Source organism: Triturus cristatus, chromosome 2_2 (genome assembly GCF_964204655.1).
Source record: "Triturus cristatus chromosome 2_2, aTriCri1.1, whole genome shotgun sequence".
Taxonomy (NCBI): Eukaryota; Metazoa; Chordata; class Amphibia; order Caudata; family Salamandridae; genus Triturus; species Triturus cristatus.
In genome coordinates this window covers 1,087,969,930-1,087,988,010 of record NC_140582.1, presented here as the reverse complement: position 1 = coordinate 1,087,988,010, position 18,081 = coordinate 1,087,969,930, and the positions used below count along the sequence as shown (strand labels likewise).

General features: G+C 44.2%; 1 protein-coding gene across 1 annotated transcript in view; it reads left to right on the top strand.

The window, feature by feature from the left end:
- Positions 1–18,081, top strand: part of POLR1A (RNA polymerase I subunit A) — a 604,540-nt gene that overhangs the window by 495,048 nt on the left and 91,411 nt on the right. The window contains exon 24 of the mRNA XM_085642615.1: positions 2,111–2,325. Within this exon, the coding sequence (XP_085498741.1) occupies positions 2,111–2,325 (215 nt within the window). The remainder of the gene's footprint in view (positions 1–2,110; positions 2,326–18,081) is intronic.

Sequence of the window (18,081 nt, the reverse complement as noted above, 5' to 3'; positions counted from 1 at the left end):
ACACACCAGGTCCAGCCAGCCCCGAGGCCGCTCGTACCCCTCTGAGCAGCCGATGGGGGTCGGGCCTCACAGGTCGACGTCTGTGTGGGCAGAGATGCCCAGCCGGAGCCAGCAAAAGACTCGCCCAGCAACATGATCCCTCACCGGGGAGCAGGGGATCCCACACCGTGGCAGATCAGAGGCCCAGCGGGGGCCCAGGGAGCCTCCGAGCCCGCCCCCCTTTGATGCGCTGCCGCCCTATCCCGACGGCCGAGTCAGTCGGTATGGGTGAATCAGGGCCTGTCTGGCAGTCCGCCCGGAACTAGGTGGCAGCAGCGCCCAAGGCCTTCAGGGCGGAGCAGGCTGCAGACAGAGCGGCGGGCCGCCCTCAGCCCTCCGCTCCTCCCGCCGTCAGCATTGGTGATATTACTGTGTCCCCTCTGCGGGAGATATAACTCCAGCCGCCGCAACTCACCGCAGTACAGGGCAGCGGGTCCGATCCCCCTCAGACGATCTGCAGCTTCTGCGGCAGGTCCCGCCTCGTGGCCCCGGATCCACCGCCACTCCACGCCCCTCTCAAAATGCGGCAGCACCGGCTCACAGGAGTACACCCAACGCCTGGACAGGAGCGGCGAAGGGAAGATCACCGGCCCCCAAGATCCGCAGCCCCGGTCCGGGCCGCCGACGGGTCCGCCATTTCGTGCACGTGGCCGTGGCAGGGGAGTGGAAACAGGTCAGCCAAGATGTCAAAGGATCCAGAAACCGACCCAAAGTGTAGGAGAGATGCCAGCAGGTTGGTATCAGTAAGAGTTGCAGGTGGATGGTGGCTGTTGGCGACGGGTGTAAGGTGGATGACTGAGAGGGTCCAGAGCACTCTTAGAGTGCGACCGCCATCTTGACGCCCAAGCCCCGCCTCTCAAAGATAATTGTTTTATGTGTTAATGTTCTTGACCTAGAGTTGTATATAGATGTTGATAAAATAACAAAGACCAGTCCATCCTCTTGGAACACTACAGGCCAGAGACTAGGAAGAATATGGTGGAAGTGTATTAGACTGTAAATTGGTACAAAGGGAAGTCCCAAATACCAAGTTTGAGAGAGTGTTGGGAGAAGTGGACTACGGTCGACTTCTGCTTCTGATACCAAATCTCACAATTTGATGTTTGTCTTGTTCATAAAAAGTAGGAAGGTGCACCAGGATGAAGTAGGAGAGCACCAAATGTATTCCAAAATATATCCTTTATAATATTTTCAGTTTAAAATTTGGACATCAGCCAACGCGTTTCGTTCCGAATGGAACTTCGTCAGGGCAGAAGTATCTTGATCTTGGTTCACTTAATCGGTAAACGACAGTCAATTGATTCCAAAAGTTAATCCTAATCGGGAGGGGCCTGGATTTGCAAATCGCAAACAAGTTTCAGCGTCCCACAGACTTCCAAGCAGACCAATTCGTCTGAAGGATGTTAACCCAGGTCCTCCGTATTCACCTTCGGGCTAAGTCAGAAAAACACTAGTAACTCTACATTTTAAATGGTCCAAGGGCCAGGGTAGCGGCCAACAATCCTGGTCAGTGTCGACGCTCTCGGTAGGAGTCCCTCATCCGGATTTTCTTTTTATGAACTTATTTATCTGGTTTCCAGTGGAGTAAAGTGCGGTGAACTCCGGATGTGGTTGCACAGACAATTTACTAATTTGTTTATTTAGAAACTGAAGTGCTGAACCATGGTCAGCTGCATTTTGTCTTTCTAACCTTGATGTTTGTCTTGTGATTGGTAGTGAGAAGGGGGACAGAACCTGTTAAACCATGTATTAACTGTGGTTGTGTCCTACTCTGTACCCATGTACCTTCACTATTGCACTGCCCCTGCAGCTGATTATTTTCTTAATTTATTAGTCTATAAGATGAGCAGGACTACAGGGTTGTAAATTGCCTAAAACACAAGGGCACACACAAGTGCTGTAGATTCATGCTGCTGATTTCTTTGAGCTGCTAGAATGTACTGCTTACACTTAATAGCCTGTTCTAGTGGGCATCGGCCTCAAAAAAGCCAATTAGAACCTTTGTAAATAGGCCATCAATAGATCCTGTGTAGAGCTCTACGATAACAATTTGCATTCTTTTTAATTATAGTTGTTGGAAAAGTGGTATTCCTTGAAAGAAAAGAGCAGAAGGAAATATCTTAAAAGAGCAGCTCCTTTGCCTGATCCATGCCTGGCAATCTTTCAACCTGATATTTATTTTGGGTCTGTATCAGAAACATTTGAACGCAAAGTTGATGACTACATCAGCGAATGGGATACTCAGAAAAGTGTAAGCTGTGTCTCTTCGGACCTGTCTTTAGAAAGGTAATGTTTATTTGTGTTTCCTAAGGATCACAATGTGGTCAAAATTGTAAAGTTGTGAAAGTTTGAAGGAATATCGTTTTTGGGTTGACTGCAAGAACACTATCCCTTAAATTCCATACAATCAACATTTTAAGAGTATAGTTGTCAGTACAAACTGTAATGCATCCACTTAGTTGGTAACAGGTATAATGCTGAAAGATTCATTTTATTATGATTTGCACTTTTACAATGAAGTATAGTGTCCTATCAATTTAAATGTTACTAGCTACATGAATTAACCGATGTATCAATAATGATTAATAAATATTGGATTTTAAGTGTGCAATTCTAGCTCAGATTGTATCATTTTTAGGTTTGATGAAAGACATGTTTATGGCATCGAGTACAGCTACTTTGTATACTTTGCAAACCCTTGCAGGACCCCAGATGTATGTCAAAGAGAAACTATTTGCTTGAAATAAGTAAATTGCTTGATCATTTTGTTTCTTACAAAAGTAGCACTTCAGCGTGATACTTGCTCTCTTACATTTTGTAATGATTAGAAAATCGTTAATGAGTAAATGAGATTTTGGGAGTTTTTTACAGTATAGCTCCAAGCCAAACTAATGATTCGAAAAACAAAAAAATACACTCATGAAATAATTCTTGCAAAATGTTTGTGTATTGAGACATTCCTCTTGGTGGAAATATCAAAATGCAGAATTTGTTGCCACTGTCTACACTGTGATTACACCCCTTTAAATGTTGGAGTGTTATGGTCCAGTTTCTGCCTTGGAAACCTACTTTGACACGAGCAGATTTTCTTCTGTTTCCATCATGAGAAACTAACTACAAGTGTAAATGCCCACGAGCTTATGGGTGACCGCTTTTACCTACTTTTTCAGGACACACAGAGAAATGTTCATGAACCCACACCAAAGCTCAATTTGCGTTTGGGTAAATGGCAACATACTGTTAGGGAAAGATTCTTACAATACTGTCAAATAATGAATGAGAATTTACACTTGCATGTGTTTTTCTCTGTGATGGAGCTGAAAATTGCAGTGCAAAATACTTTTAGTATCAAGCTCAAAACATTTTCAAACAAAACATTTCAAACAAGAAATAGTAAAGGTTATATTTTGAATCAAAACTTCTCCATTGGAAGAAATTGTGACTGAAATATCAACATCCTTTCAATGCAGACACCTATATTCAATAATAACTATGGTGCTAGCAGATGGTCTGAACAGAACATAAAGAAAGAAACATATAACATGTCACTGTAAGTATCGTATGGTATGTTGGATGCTACTGAGACTTTAGAAACCACTGATAAAGAACACATGTATTTAGGTGTCTCACAAATGTGCTATTGTAGGTGATGCAATGCAATTTAAATTTTATTCTGGTTTCTTATGGTGGGCTTCTAATATAGTAATGATTTGATCATATTCTTTGGATACAGAAATGAGTCTAGCACACACCGTATAATCGCCCTTAAAGAGCATAATGATGCTGGCTAGGATGGAGTACTGTAATCAATTTGAGAGAGGCTGCAAAAAGTGCTTTAGTGTTTTTTACAGTGTGAAGGTTTGCAATAGGTGAGGGTCAGTCAAAATGCCTTAGGAGTTGACCTTTTTTGACTACGTTAGTGAGAAAACATCTTAACTCAAGTCTTTCTAACATTCATCATTGGGGTTATAGTCATTTGGATCTTTGATCAGAATAGATTCATTTTTTCTGGTTTTAATTTAAAGAGATTGACAACATCTAATCTTGGAGATTGGTGCAACAATATAACACATTCGTGTCACAAGTAGATGAAATCTGTGCATAAAGTTGGATATTGCCCATGTGCTGGTGAATAGATACTGTTTTCTTTATGTGCAAAGGCTGGGTTCAGTTCCCGAGGTTACTGTGGACTTCTTTTCTAGCACTGGCAAGCGTCTTTAGATAACAAGGACCTGATACCGGTCAGCAGCTATAAAGTTTAGTGGGACAGTGGCTAATAATGCACCTCAGTTTAGAATTCTACTTATATCTGCTTAGTTGGTTCTACAATTAATTCCTCCATGTATGATAATGGCAAGAGTTTAAAAGGTTATCCCTCTTTGGGAGAAGGGGACATTTGAACTTGTTTAGCACCAAGATGACCACTTCCTGGTGAAGTTTTTGCATGAAATCACCCTTGGATCTGCATTGTGTGGCTGGAAGTCAGAAGCGCGTTTGTAACTGGTGGGGTACAAACCCAGTTGTGGTACTCACCACAATGTTGGAAGTTGCAGTCGATGAGGATGGTGCTGTCGGCCTTCAGAGGCCATAGTAACACCGTCTTCCACAACAACCAAGATAGCAGCAGTCTTTCCTGGACGTCTAGTCTGCCAGTGTCCTGGCATCAACATTGAGAGTTCTGGAGGCCCAGGTGAGTCCCCTACCTGATTGAACTGGATTCTGAAGGGAGCTTTCATTGGAGGAGATGGTAGTGTCACTGATGTGCGGGGAAAGTGAAAGACAAGAGTATGGAGTTGGATGGCTATGATGCAGCCCAGTCCTTCATGGAGTGATGACCTGCCCCACATTTGACATCACAAGACGCTGCCAACATGAGCAGTGGCAGTGGCTGACAAAGAAATGTGTGTCTAAAAGAGAATAAGCAGTGCCCAGTGAAGGAAAAGGGAGATTCCTTTTTCTGAAGGACCCTGCCCCCCATAGATTGTTTAGACGAAGACCAAGAACAGCCTGCTAATGTGGGTGTTGTCCTCACGTGGTGAGAGCCCCATATCATGGCCACCTGAGAGATATGCAGAGGACCCCGAGGCATTTTAAAAACAAAGTGCAGCATACGATGCTTTGAACATTTGAAAAAGCTGCATTGAGATCGCAGAAAGTGAGATCAGGATCCTGAACCGTCAAGTGTCAGGTGTGGGAAATACAGTGCAGGAACATTGAGATATTGCTTTGGGGACCGAAGATTTATGGACTGTTCATACTCCTCTAAGAAGCACTGTTGGCAAATAAAGGGAATGGTGTAGGTATATTAATCTTGGTAATTCCGGACCTGGATGGTGATAGAGTTAAAATCAGAGGTCAAACAGTTTTTTAGGGCGTTTTCCTTGAAGGTGTAAGTGATCCTTCTTGGCCTATGATATGAGCCTCCAATTTGCCCACCAAGAGCATTGTTGATGGGAAGATAAATAAAGATAAAGGGTTGACAAAACCAGGGAATAGGAGGCAACGTGAAATTGTTACTTGACTGGCCGCAAACAAAAGGCGTGATGGTGTGGGACTCTATTGTGTATGAGTTCCAGGACATGAGTAACATGAGATCCCCACAATGCTAACAGGACCTGCAGACCATAAAAAAGAGATGCTAACCCTTAGTCTTAAAGGATCTATTTGGTTCCCAGTCAAAACGAGTGTCTATGAGGGAGAGAAGTCGTTTTTGTTTCCTAATCCTGCAGTTTCTTGCCACAAGGAAGAGACAAAAACACCCATCTGAGTCTGCAATCCGGCCCAGCTTCATAACCCAGTGAGACGCCTGACTTTCTGATGCCTTGGGCCATTCTGATGATTTTCTCCATGTGAAAGCTGGCAAGAGTTGTGTTCAGCAATGATATCAAACTATTACATGTAAGAGAGAGAATTTATATGTTACAAGAGATCTGATTTCTTTGTATCTCGCCCCCTCTTCATTACATCCCCTCTTCAACCCGGACAGCTGTTCTGAAGTGGCAGAGTTGATTTAATTTATCAACTTTCCAACATAATATTGATGGATCTGTAGAGAGTATGACATTTCGGCTAATAAGGATCCAGTGTTGGATGTTGATAGTTTTCTGATGTTCACGTTAAGGGCCTTCATACCCTACGGACCCATGGTGGTGTTCTGATAATCAGGCATTTGCTAAATCCCCACAAAAGGCGACTCATTTTGGCTAGGCCCCTTTGTAAGTCTAGATATTGATAAACGTTTTTTACAAATCGCCTTCATGCACTGATTGCACTAAAACTCTGTCCAGACTAAAGACCTTCCCCTTTCAAAAGAGCTTTATAGAGGTTCTGAAGTTGTCAGGCCTTTACAAGTAGTTTTTCCTCTCAGAAATAATGTATAAGCATATAAGTTAGAAGTGTGTCAAGAAGCTAAAATATGATATGAGGCTGTACAAGTTGTCGTGATGACTCGGGGGCCATCCTACTACTAATGATGGCTGAACAGTTAACATCTCATCACAGTGCTTCCTGGAGGTTCAGGAGCTGTAAGGAGGCTTTAACCTTCTACAGGCCTCCTCTTTTGAGGGCATCCTACCTTAATTCAGAACCCATTTCCAAAATATGGACTTGGTCTAATTAGCAAGAAAATCAGAATTTCTGATATATGTTTGGCAACGCCACCTGTGCTGGCATATGTCATGATCTAAATTGCCAAATCCAATTAAAGCAAATTAAATCTCTTAATTGAGCTCCTATTGTCTTACCTTGTGTTGTCCGTGTCACCTTTGTACTGCTTATTGTGAACATTTTTTGAATGTGATGTCTAATAATTTCCAATATTGTCTTGTTCCATGCTCCTATTTAATTCTGCCTGGAGCTTTGCAGGGTATGGCCAAAGGGATAACTTGGACAGGCAGCATTTGAAAATGCAGGATCACTTGGCGTATCTAACTCTTTGTGGCTGTTTTTTTGTGTCCTTATAGCTCTGTTAGTATTGAAGCCAACTCAGTAAACCAGCAAGTCTGAGTCACTGTCCATGTGAAACGTATTGAAATATTAAGAATTCCTCAGCCATACAGCTTTCTTGAGTTGCAGCTTGTGACCATCACTAAACATCTGTATTCCAAGACAGTTGTAAAGGCACATACCCCTCCATGGTTTTCAAGTGCCTTCCCGCAATAAATCAAGTGGATAAGCTAAACCGCTCTATACCACCATTAACCTGTATATGGTGTAATGTTGATGCTTATAGTCGAGTTAATCATTGATGACACTGTGACTGCCTTATTGTGTGCTTTTGAGGACTGTCTGTAAGCAAGTCAACTTTAAATCTACTTGATCTCTATCCTAGTCATTAGTGGTTTGCATTGCTTTACAAAGTTGTCTTCTGTATTTGTGCTTGTTGACAATTCCACAACCTGAAGGACAGTTGGTGGCTGTAGACACTATCTCCAGGTGCCAGTCAAAGCCTAGCACCATTATAGATAAAAGTTCTGTTTGTGCAACTAGATAAGGGTGGCGAGGGGCACTCAAAGTTAATTTTCAACTTGTCTAGCATTTTGTTTATAGTTTGGTAATCTGGTTTATCATCACAACAATCTTCAGGCCAAAGTGCATTATATCTGCTCTTTGTCTGCTTTGTGTTTGCCCATAACGCGGCCTCTGTGCTAAAGAAAATACAACAACGAAGGAAACTAAAGGAACTTACCAATGATGCGTCTGAACCAGGGGAGATTCACAAGATATTATATGGTTCATTCTTTAAAGAATTCTGTCAGTGAGTTTACTAAAGTATGTCATCAGGGGTGGTAGATACCTCCTGTGGCACTAGTGAAAGCTCATGCTCTTGGTGAGCCCTCCTCCAAGGTACAGTGAGATGTTTAGCAGAGTAGAAAGAGACAAACTGTCATGTAAGAGTCAATCATGGCAGGCCTGAACATGCAGCATGCAGCTCCTTACTGTCACGTTGCACAAGTCCATAGATGACCGATATGTGTTGTGAAGTGCCAATATCTTGCAGTGTAGAATCGCATTACAGTTTGTTTGCGAATTAGAAGTCTTTACACGCCTTTTACAGTAGTCAAAATGTTACTGTTTATCAGTAATCTGTTAATATGAGATGGATGGATCCCAGATACTGGTATCCGTGAGAGAGAAGTGTTAGCCGCAGTTGTTACCATCAGAAACGGAGACCAGGCCTATTAAATTGTGAGCACCCAAGCAGCATGCCCCTGGAGCCTTTCTGCTTTTTTTTTCCTTTTTTTTTAAATACTAGTGAAAACGATGGCCAATGTGCAATTGTTAGTGGCTGATATTAATTCAGGCATTCCTTCCATCATTTTGCTTTCCATCACTTTGTTGCAGTAGACACCCTAAGTGCATACGTGGATCCGACAGTTCTTGCTGGACCATCCCTGTTGAAGCAGGACCAAGGCTATTTGCATATGGCAGGTGTCTGTATTGATTGGCATAGAGTCCAACAATGTACTGGAATGTGGCCCTGATAGGACCACTGGCAGCTGAAGTTAGTTAATTCAAGCATTCCTTCCATCACCTTGGCATTTGATCGCAAATGAGCTAGACAATCCCGCAGGGAAGCGCAGCTTGTGACTATGCCTTGTTACATAGGAATGCTAATGGCTGTCACTAGCACCCTTGCCCCACTCCTAAAGGATTCTTTGGAGGAGCAGTAATTGTGCTTTGCTTTCTAGGTTGCCCTCTAGCCTCTATGTCCTAAGTGACCCATTAGCCTCCTTGCCCAGATGCCCATGTCACTCATTCATTTATTTGCATGGAGTCACAGCTCAGTGCAAATGATGAAATGCCTCTATGGGATCGCGCAGGTGCCGAATTTCCGCCTACGCTAACAGTATTACAGAAGTAGCCTCATAAACCTCTACTGTCCCTACTTTGAAGCTGAAGAGCTCCATGGTGCAAAAATAGGCACAAACATTTGCACTCTCGTGGCACTTGTGTTACCGCCCCTAGAAATGGTCTACAAGCAGGAATGTCTAGAAACATGTTTCATCATAATCTTGTAACCATACATATCTTAACCTAAACACTGCTATCTTTATCTTGTATAGCAACATCATATTGTTTTCCTTCTCATCAATCACCCACTTATGATTTTCCTTATGTGCCTTGGTTCCATTTTCACCTCTCATCACACCTAATCTGCTTTGTCCAACCCAGTGGTTGTTTTCTTGCTCCTCGCCCTCATCTCTTTCTACATCTGACCTGGCCTGTAACCTCTGCTCTAAAGGTGCGCCTGTGAGCTCTTCACTTGTACCTGTGGATTCTGTGGTTACTAATTTGGAAGTTATTGAAGCCAAGTGAAATATTTACCCCTTCTCTTGCTCTTCCTCTTCTAGCGGCCTATATCCTGATGACCTGTCTGATTCTTTATTCTTACCTCTCTATAGCAGTTTTTCTCTTCTTGGCTTTTATTTTGCTCAAACCTCCCTTCTTTCCCAAGTCATCCTATCTTTCTCTTTTACTTACTTTTAAACAATCATAATAACATGGAAATCTATGCTTTATCCTGCTCTTCCGCAATCTAGGGCAGATTTTTGAGTGTCAGAACTCTATACCCCATGTCTTTTTTTAGGTCTTGCCTATCGTTGCAGCGAATGCATTGCTCGCTCGGCGAGACATCTAGTGAGAGAGTAGATTTGAGAAGGGGACTTGAAGCCCCTCTCCTCATTTTCATTGGCTGGCATCACCGTTTATGCTAAACGGTGGCCTGCCATTGGATATGAGGTTTTTTTGTTGCCGCCCTTTTGCCTTTTCGTCCGGCCCATCCGGACTGGCTCGTCTGCTTTGCAGCTGTTGCAAAGCAATTTCTTATTTTTAGGGGGCGTGTTATATAAACAAGCCGTGAGATCCAGTCCAGATGGGCCGTCTCAAATGGAGACAGGACGGTAACAAACCAGCACTGTTTTAAGAGCTTGTTTTATCACTCCGGATGGAACCCCAGATCACCCCGCACTGTCCTCCGTGCCAGGTATCCACCAGAAGCAAGCACTGGGAAAGACAAATCTATTACGGGTGGGGGGAGGGGGGTCTTGTCATGACCCGCATTGTCCTCATCTGAACCTGCCCCCTCTCAATGATCTCTCCGCGGCGAACGCATGTGATTTGAAACTAGCATTGACAGGCTGTGAAACTGCCCCTCCTTCAGACAGGGCTGGGAGCACAGCTGGGCCCCCCTCATGCACCCACTGAAGTCCCCCTCGGAGTGCTGCACCCTCCCCCCGGTCTCTGACACTCACTCAGGGTCTCCCACCGCAGCGCCAACAAGCAGAAGAGCAGCGGGAGGCAGAGCACATCGGCCGCCGTGGCCAGTTCGCTCACACCATGTCGATCCACACCCAGATCTCAACCCAATACCACCCCCGCTGAAAGTCGGCAGCTCCGAGCACACTGCCCCCCCTCCTAAACTGCCAGACCGTTGCCGCCATTCCACCCCTGCGGGCCAATGGCTCCTGAACCACTCCGAGACCCAACCCACCCCTCCCCCGTCCAAGGTCGGCTGTTCCGAGCTTAAGCCCCCCGCCCCAGAAACCCCGCCATCACCCACTGTCTCTTTACACCACCACCTGCGCTCCCAAGCCCTAGTCTCCATCCTAAAACTTTATTGTACTCGCATCGCTTCCTTGCTTGAGCGAGTGCTGCTCCCTGAGACTGCACCCCCCAGCCAGGCGCACGCTGACCCAAGCTGCTGCACCCTCTGCCAGCAAAACCCGGATGTGCTAAGGAGGCCTGAACTCCACTTCTTCAAGCAGTGGATTAAAAGGTGAGAGGGATTTCGCGTAGACACGTTTAGTGGGTGTACTGGCTGCTTTTAAGACATATATCTAGGGTCAGCGCCGGTGAAGAGAGGCGCATAGATGGGAATGGGGACTACAGATATGGAGAAACCTCTTCGAAACTACGACTACCTACCAACTTTTAAAGTTTCTGATGGACTGGACCCCTCTCTTTAACTCTTCTAGAACCCTCCCTCGGCCCCACCTTCCGTCTTTCTCGCCTTGCCTTCCATGTCTGCATCCTCTCACCAGGCCCGGTTCTAGCGGGTGGGCCGGGTGGGCCAGGCCCACCCAAACATGAGCCTAGCCCACCCAAACAGGAGCCTTGGCCCTTGCAGTGAGGGCTTGAAGGCAGGCGCGCAAAGCACACGTCGTGAGTGTCAGCCCGGGCGAGACAGCTTCCCGGGCGCGCACACACACTGTTTTAGAGATTATCGCAGCCGCACCCGAGTACTTCACAGGTCTTTAAAAGACCATTTACATGTTAACGAGACTTTGTTTATTTTTTCACCCCTTCATCTCCACACGGCAAAGGCGACAATGTTCTGCTGCGTGGATATTTCTTTTTCTATGCAGCGCAGGAGAAAAGAAGTTTGTTTATTCCTATTCACCTTTCCTGACCCCTGCAGCTGCTTATCACATCAGGCTGCGACACAAAGTTTGACTAATGAAGTAGGTAAGAGAATGTGTTACTATTTGTTTTTCTTTTTAAAATCTGCACAGGCCCAGCAGGACGCATACTTCGTGTGCGCTTCATTTAAACAGTTTTTATCATTATCATGGCCGATGCAGATGCAGGACAACAATAAGACAATAAAAGATGCCCAGATAACGCTGGTGATAAATGATCCTGCTGGAGAGGAATCATTTGTCTGTTAGCGGTTTTTAAATGCAGATGAACTGTATTTAATGTGGAAGCTCAGTGGGTTACTGCCTTTGTCACAGAGATCCTTGTGTTACTTGCAGTTCAGAAGTTACAATCCTAACATAGGACAGTGACCAATGAACTGTCATCAAAGAGCTGCGTAGAAACCTGAATGGTATAGTTAGAACTTCGCCTTCTATTTTTGTGATATACTTAGAACTTTCCCAGTCTTTCATTATTCTAATGTTGCTAAAATGAGTATGTTTGGGCAGATATACATTTTTATCAGTAAAGCTGAGCCCCATGGAATACTCTTTAAATCATATGGTTGTGTTTCCCCAGACCAAACCCTCTTAAAATATACTGCCCACCAGTATGGATGACATGTGATTCATACACCTTGTAATCCTCATTGGCTTATGTGACATTCCCCGTAGACTGATTTACATACTTGTATGATTCATTCTCTCTGTATAATGTGTGCATGGTGTAAAGTACTGACACACACTACACTGATATGAGTTGCGCTATACAACAAATGAAATGCATATGAGAGAGTGGCTATGGAGAGATGAAGGGCACTGCTGGAGGGTGGCAGTGAGGGAGTGTGAGGAGGAGGAGGGGGATGGGCTACAGAGAGATGAGGGGCACTAGTGGAGGGTGGCAGTGAGGGAATCCGAGGAGGAGGTCATGGGGTGGAGAGGGGAGCTAGGGAGAGACGAGAGGCACTGGCGGAGGGTGGTAGTGAGGGAGTCTGAGGAGGAGGTCATGAGGGGGAGGGGCTACAGAGAGATGAGGGGCACTGGTGGAGGGTGGCAGTGAGGGAATCCGAGGAGGAGGTCAATAGGGGGGCCATGGAGGGATGAGGGGCACTGTTGGAAGGTGGTAGTAAAGGTTATTTACAGAGAAAGAAGTTATTGGTGTGCCGCCAAAAAAGACTTTCGCATCAGCGCTGAAGCCGGCCCTGTCATGGACTTTCTGTTTTTGTTTATTTAGTTAGCAGTCGGGTCATAAGGGCTACTGTGGAACATACTTTAAAATGCGTGCTAATTATATTTACCGCTATATTCAATGTTTTACGTTTGAAGGTGATTTTACTAATGTTTTTAGAGGGAAAAATGAAAGTGGAGCCCGATGGTGCCTGATATGGGGCTGGGGCCCAAGGTCAGCTGTGAGATAAGGTGCACTGGAGAGGAGTAGTGGATAATCAAGCCTGTAAGGGAGTGCGTTGCTGAGTCCGGGGTCAGGTGGAGGTAGTAATGAAGAGGGATTCTCACTGAAGGCTTGCAGAAAGGGAGCCTGAGAAGTGTCACTTGCCTGATACTCCCACCTCAGAAACCTCCTCTTCCCATCAAAGGAATATTACATGGAAAAAACACTTTTTGAGAGTGCTAATAATTAGAAAGAGATTTGGAAAAGAGTGCGTTTTACTGGGCCTTGTAAGACTAAGAAGAGATAAAGGAGGGCCCTGAAGCAGGCATGCCTAGACATATTTGCAACAAATCGAGCCCGCAGTGGCCCACCCAAATGCACCCTTGGCCCACCCAAATAAAAATTCCTGGAGCCGGGCCTGCCTCTCACCCTCCCACCACCTCCGGGTGCCTCTCCACTCGGGTTTACTCGGCAGCCTCTCCACCCTGCTTGGGCCTCTCTCCATCTATCCGTCTCATTACTGCCTTCTTCTTTCCACTTCTTCCCTCCTTTAACCCCCCTCTCCTGCTTTTCGTTCTTTCTTTCCCTGCCTTGTGTCTCTCGCCCTTTCACTCCTCGTCCTGACTCTCTCCTCGTTTCCTTCTCTGCCCCCCTACCCGAGGCCATCTCTCCTTTCTGTTCACCCCATCTCTAGACTGACACCCCTGCCATGTGGCTTCATCTGCCCCTACCTTTGCCTCTAAGTCCATCGTCGCTTTCACACACTCTCGCGTCACTCTCGAGTCCCTCATATGTGCCCCCTCTTCCGAGCTCCCAAAGTACACTATTTCTCCCCCTTCCTCCATCCTATTTCTCCCGCGCCTCTCACTCACAACCCCTTCCAGCTCCCTCCCCCTCACTTCCTCCCTCACTCTGATCTACACATCTCCTTCGGTCTCCCTCTTCCTTCCACTTATTCCCCACCCCGCCTTCAGTTCAGTCTCTCCTCTCTCTTGCTTCAGATCTCACCTGCATCTTTACTTTCAACTCTGTCTTTCGTCCCTCAGCCCCCCAATCTCACCTCTTGTGGTTGCTTTCTCTACTCCACCTGCTTACCACAACCTCTCTATTTTACTACCCCCTGCTACTTTTTAACATTTCTTTAGAAAAATATAAGTATACTACCAAAAATGATGCAGTGACTCTTTATTACCAGTGCCCTCTTACTTCATTAGTTACCTGCCCCATTGAAATAACAAGCTCTGTGGGACCACCGTGGATCCTATGCAATTAACCAGATATTTGCGCTGATGAAAGCTTAATTGTCCCAGTAAAATGAGAAATAGCTCGTGGAATTAGGTACAGAATTACTGATTCCACCAGTAATTCACAATTTTTTAAGGCTACACCTAATAAGACTTGACAATTCTGCATCCAGGTGTAACTAATATAGGTATATTGGTATATTTGCTGACGTGTTGTAAAAGAATATGAAGTTTCGAGAGAGAATGTACTATAGTACAAATGTAATGCAATAGATTTCGCAATTACAACAAAGTGAGCTATTGCCATTTTCAATTACACCATTTGATTAATGCTTCACCAAGTAAAAAAGAAAACAATAACATTTTCAATGCAAATAGTTAACAACAGTGTCATTGCGAGACCTATTGCATTGTAAATGCTTGTTATAGTCTTCCTTTTGGTGAGAATTTCTGGTGCTCTTCTTGTCTGTTCAAATGAACACACACTGTGTCTGTGTTCACACTCTTTAACCAATACCTGCTATCCTGCAAGGTTCTGTAGCTGGCTCCTTTCTGTTCTCTGTTTGTGTCAGTTCTCTGTTAGTCTCTTCTCATGTTTGCCTTCTGTCTAAAACTAAGTTATTTCTAAGTCTGCACCTCAACTTCCACCACCTGGAGTAATGTCTCTCACCTTTCTTTGCAAGTTAGCCCATCCTCTCTTTTTTTTTTTTTTTTTAGAGTTTTATATAGCTCGAATTAGACCCGAGAAATCAGGTATCCGAGCGCTTTACATGAGCACCGGTTTCGTTACAGAAGGACACATTCATTTCTTGGTAGACATGGGAGATAAAGTGATTTGCCCAGAATCACAGGATGTTTAGCGTCGTTGCCGAGACTCGAACCCGGTTCCCCAGCTTTGAGGTCGACTGCTCTAGCCGCAAGGCTACATCCTCTCCGCTATTCCTTTTCCCTCCGCTTGACCTCTGCCACCCCTTCACCCTCTGATCAAATCATTGATTGTCTTCATCTCCTTCATTTTTCAGTTAGTCTTTTTCCAGTGTATTCTGCTGTTTGCTTTAGGATCTGTTTATCACTTAGAAATAATCTATTTTCACTTCACCACTTCTGCCATTAGACTCTAGTTACGCTTGTAATTCTCTCACCTATTCGCAATTTGTATTCCTTCTGCGTAGGACTTTAATTTCTTACCTCTTGTGACTAACTCTATATCATTTATTCCAGTAATCTTTCATCTTTAATGACCCTGTGCCGCGTCACTGAAATGGCTTCCTTTCTAAGTCCCTCCTTAGGATCCAGAGTGAATGTTTGCTCAGCCCTCACTTCTGTGTATTATTAATCGATCTTTAGTTCAATAATGACCTCCTGCACCTCAGTCTCCGGATTGGTGCACAGTTTCCTTATTGGGCTGTAAACATTCCCTTTGCACTACTGTAACCCACGCATTGTGACATGTGACTTCACATCCGATGCAAAGCTCTCCACCTTCCTCCGGCACTGGAATGCCTGTGGTATGTGATTGAGGAGTTACCTGCTACTCTGTAAGACAAGTTAGTCCATATGAAACAATACTTTGTAAAATATACAATATGAACGCATTCAGCGCGAACATTGATGGTCACTCTAGACCTAACTTGTCTAAGCCAGTGAGCTTTATAGATGTTTCATTAGGTGGACTCCTTACTCTGTGCCTGATTCCTTCCCTTTGGGCAGCACTAAATTACTGCACGCTATTTAGTACTTCAAGTGCCCTACTTACACTCAGTACCGCTGTGCTCTCATTCTTCTCCTTAGGCTGCCTCAGTTTCTAAATGTGATTGAGGACTGTTATGCCTGAAGAGGGCCTACCTGGGCCTTCCCTTTTTCAAGACACTTCGTTGCACTTTAAGTGACCATCCTTGCCCGGTCTTGAAGATGATCCATGCTTTAATACACCTTTTGACTTGCCAAATGTGGTTCGCCAAGATGTTTACCATCTACTATTAGACATTACAGCTCGATTCTCTGGATCTTATCCTTCAAAATTAGTTATCTGCTTGTTAGCAATTCAGGTACTATCGGGGACAGGGGTTGGCCTAATGGCTAGGGCTGACACTTTGAATCTGGGGAATTGGGTTCGAGTCTCGGCAATGCCGCTGAACATCCTGTGATTCTGGGTAAATCACTTAATCTCCCCGTGCCTAATAAATTATTATTATTTTTTTTTTAATGAATGTGCCCTCATGTAATGCAACTGGTGCTATGTAAAGCGCTTTGATACCCGATTCGGGTCAACTTCGCGCTATATAAAACTCTGTAAAAACTAAAAATAAAAAGATGTATTCCTTCACTGTCATGTACAGTAGATATTCCTCTGTGCCCTGCATATTATAGTGTATAATCTGAGTACGTTGACTAAAACGATTTTTGTGGCTGTGTTACTTGTTTTTCTCGTTAAAAACCGCATGGATTGTGTCCAATTGACCACCTGGACACACTTTTGATGGTTTTATCAGGTTTTTGCATGGCCAGCTCCCTGGCTGTCCTCTGCTCCAGTTTTCCTTTCTCCAGTCTGAACTTACTCATGTGGTGAAGTTCACCAAGTAGGGAGTGCTGTTCAAAAGAGAGAAATATTATGTCAAATAGGGATTCTTAGATGCAGAAACCTTAGTGACCTGAGTCCATGCTCTCTAAGCCATCACTATAAAATGTTAGATGGTAACAGACGCTTTTTTTCGCGGGAAAATATTTTGGCTTGCATGTTTTAAAAATACCCAGTTCATTTTATACTCCTTTAGATGTTATTATTTTCGTAGTGGAAAATCCGCTTTACCAATGATCTTCTTTAGATCTAGCTTCATGTTGTTTAGAAACATTCCGTCCACATCTTCTTTTAAAGTGTGATAAATATTCACAGACAAACATACTAGTATATTCATATTAATTAGCTTATTGCAACTTTATGGACTTGATTACAAATTGCGAACAGTGAATTCTGATCCTTTCACAAAGGGAGTTCAGAGGGAGTAGACTTCAGATATTTGCAGTAATTCATGCAATCCACGCTATTTTCCTCTGATAAGTGTTTTAGAGAACGTGTGTGAAAACATTCTGATACATGTGGGACTTGATGGATAAACACAATCTGCGCACCTAGTGCATCTGTGGTAATGGTATTTATCGGTTGTAGTAAATTCTCCACCCTTTCTCAGCCCACTTGGAACCAGGGCCTTAGTGTTTAATCTGAATAATTTAATTCAAAAGACACTTTTCTGATGTCAAATAATTTTATTGTGCTTTGTTTTAAAACATTATTTCTTATACATATTACAAGTCGTTTGAGTGTTTTATTGCAGTTTGCTTTTTATTGTAAAAGATATTTCCTCCTGGTCTAAAGGGGGTGCAGAATGCTGCGAGATCTGTACCATGGTGGTGACGCTATGGACTTCCAGCAGTGCAAGAAATACTTTTTACTAGCTGAGACAGAGAGCATGAGATATTCTCAACGACACCATTGGGTCCTTTTTCCTCCTAATAAAATAGCAGCTAATCGTCCCTTGACCCAATGGCAGCATGCTTTTAGAATCTATGCTGGCCCCAAGGGCCTTATATCCAAGATTTACTTCCTACTGGGAGTATTCTGGGAACCAGACTAGTCCTATATGAAACACTGGTCCAATATTTAACGCATCCAATACATCTGAAGCAGTGGCAGACCCTTTGAGCAGATATCCCATCCTTGCGTTAGAGTGTACAACAGGAGGAACCTCTGTATAAATTAATGATTCTAGGCTATGGTATACCACTCCACACCAACTGCAGCATATGTATGGGCTATCAGATGGGTTGTGCTTGAAAAGATATGGCAGTCCCGTTCCAAATTGACCCCTTTTTGGAAGGAGGTTCTATGTTTTGTAGTAGTGCCAGTGTAAGGGCCCACCATGCAAAAAGTACAGACAACCCTTATTGGTTTACAGGGCTTAAATTAATAATCCCAAGTGCTCTATTTGTGGTA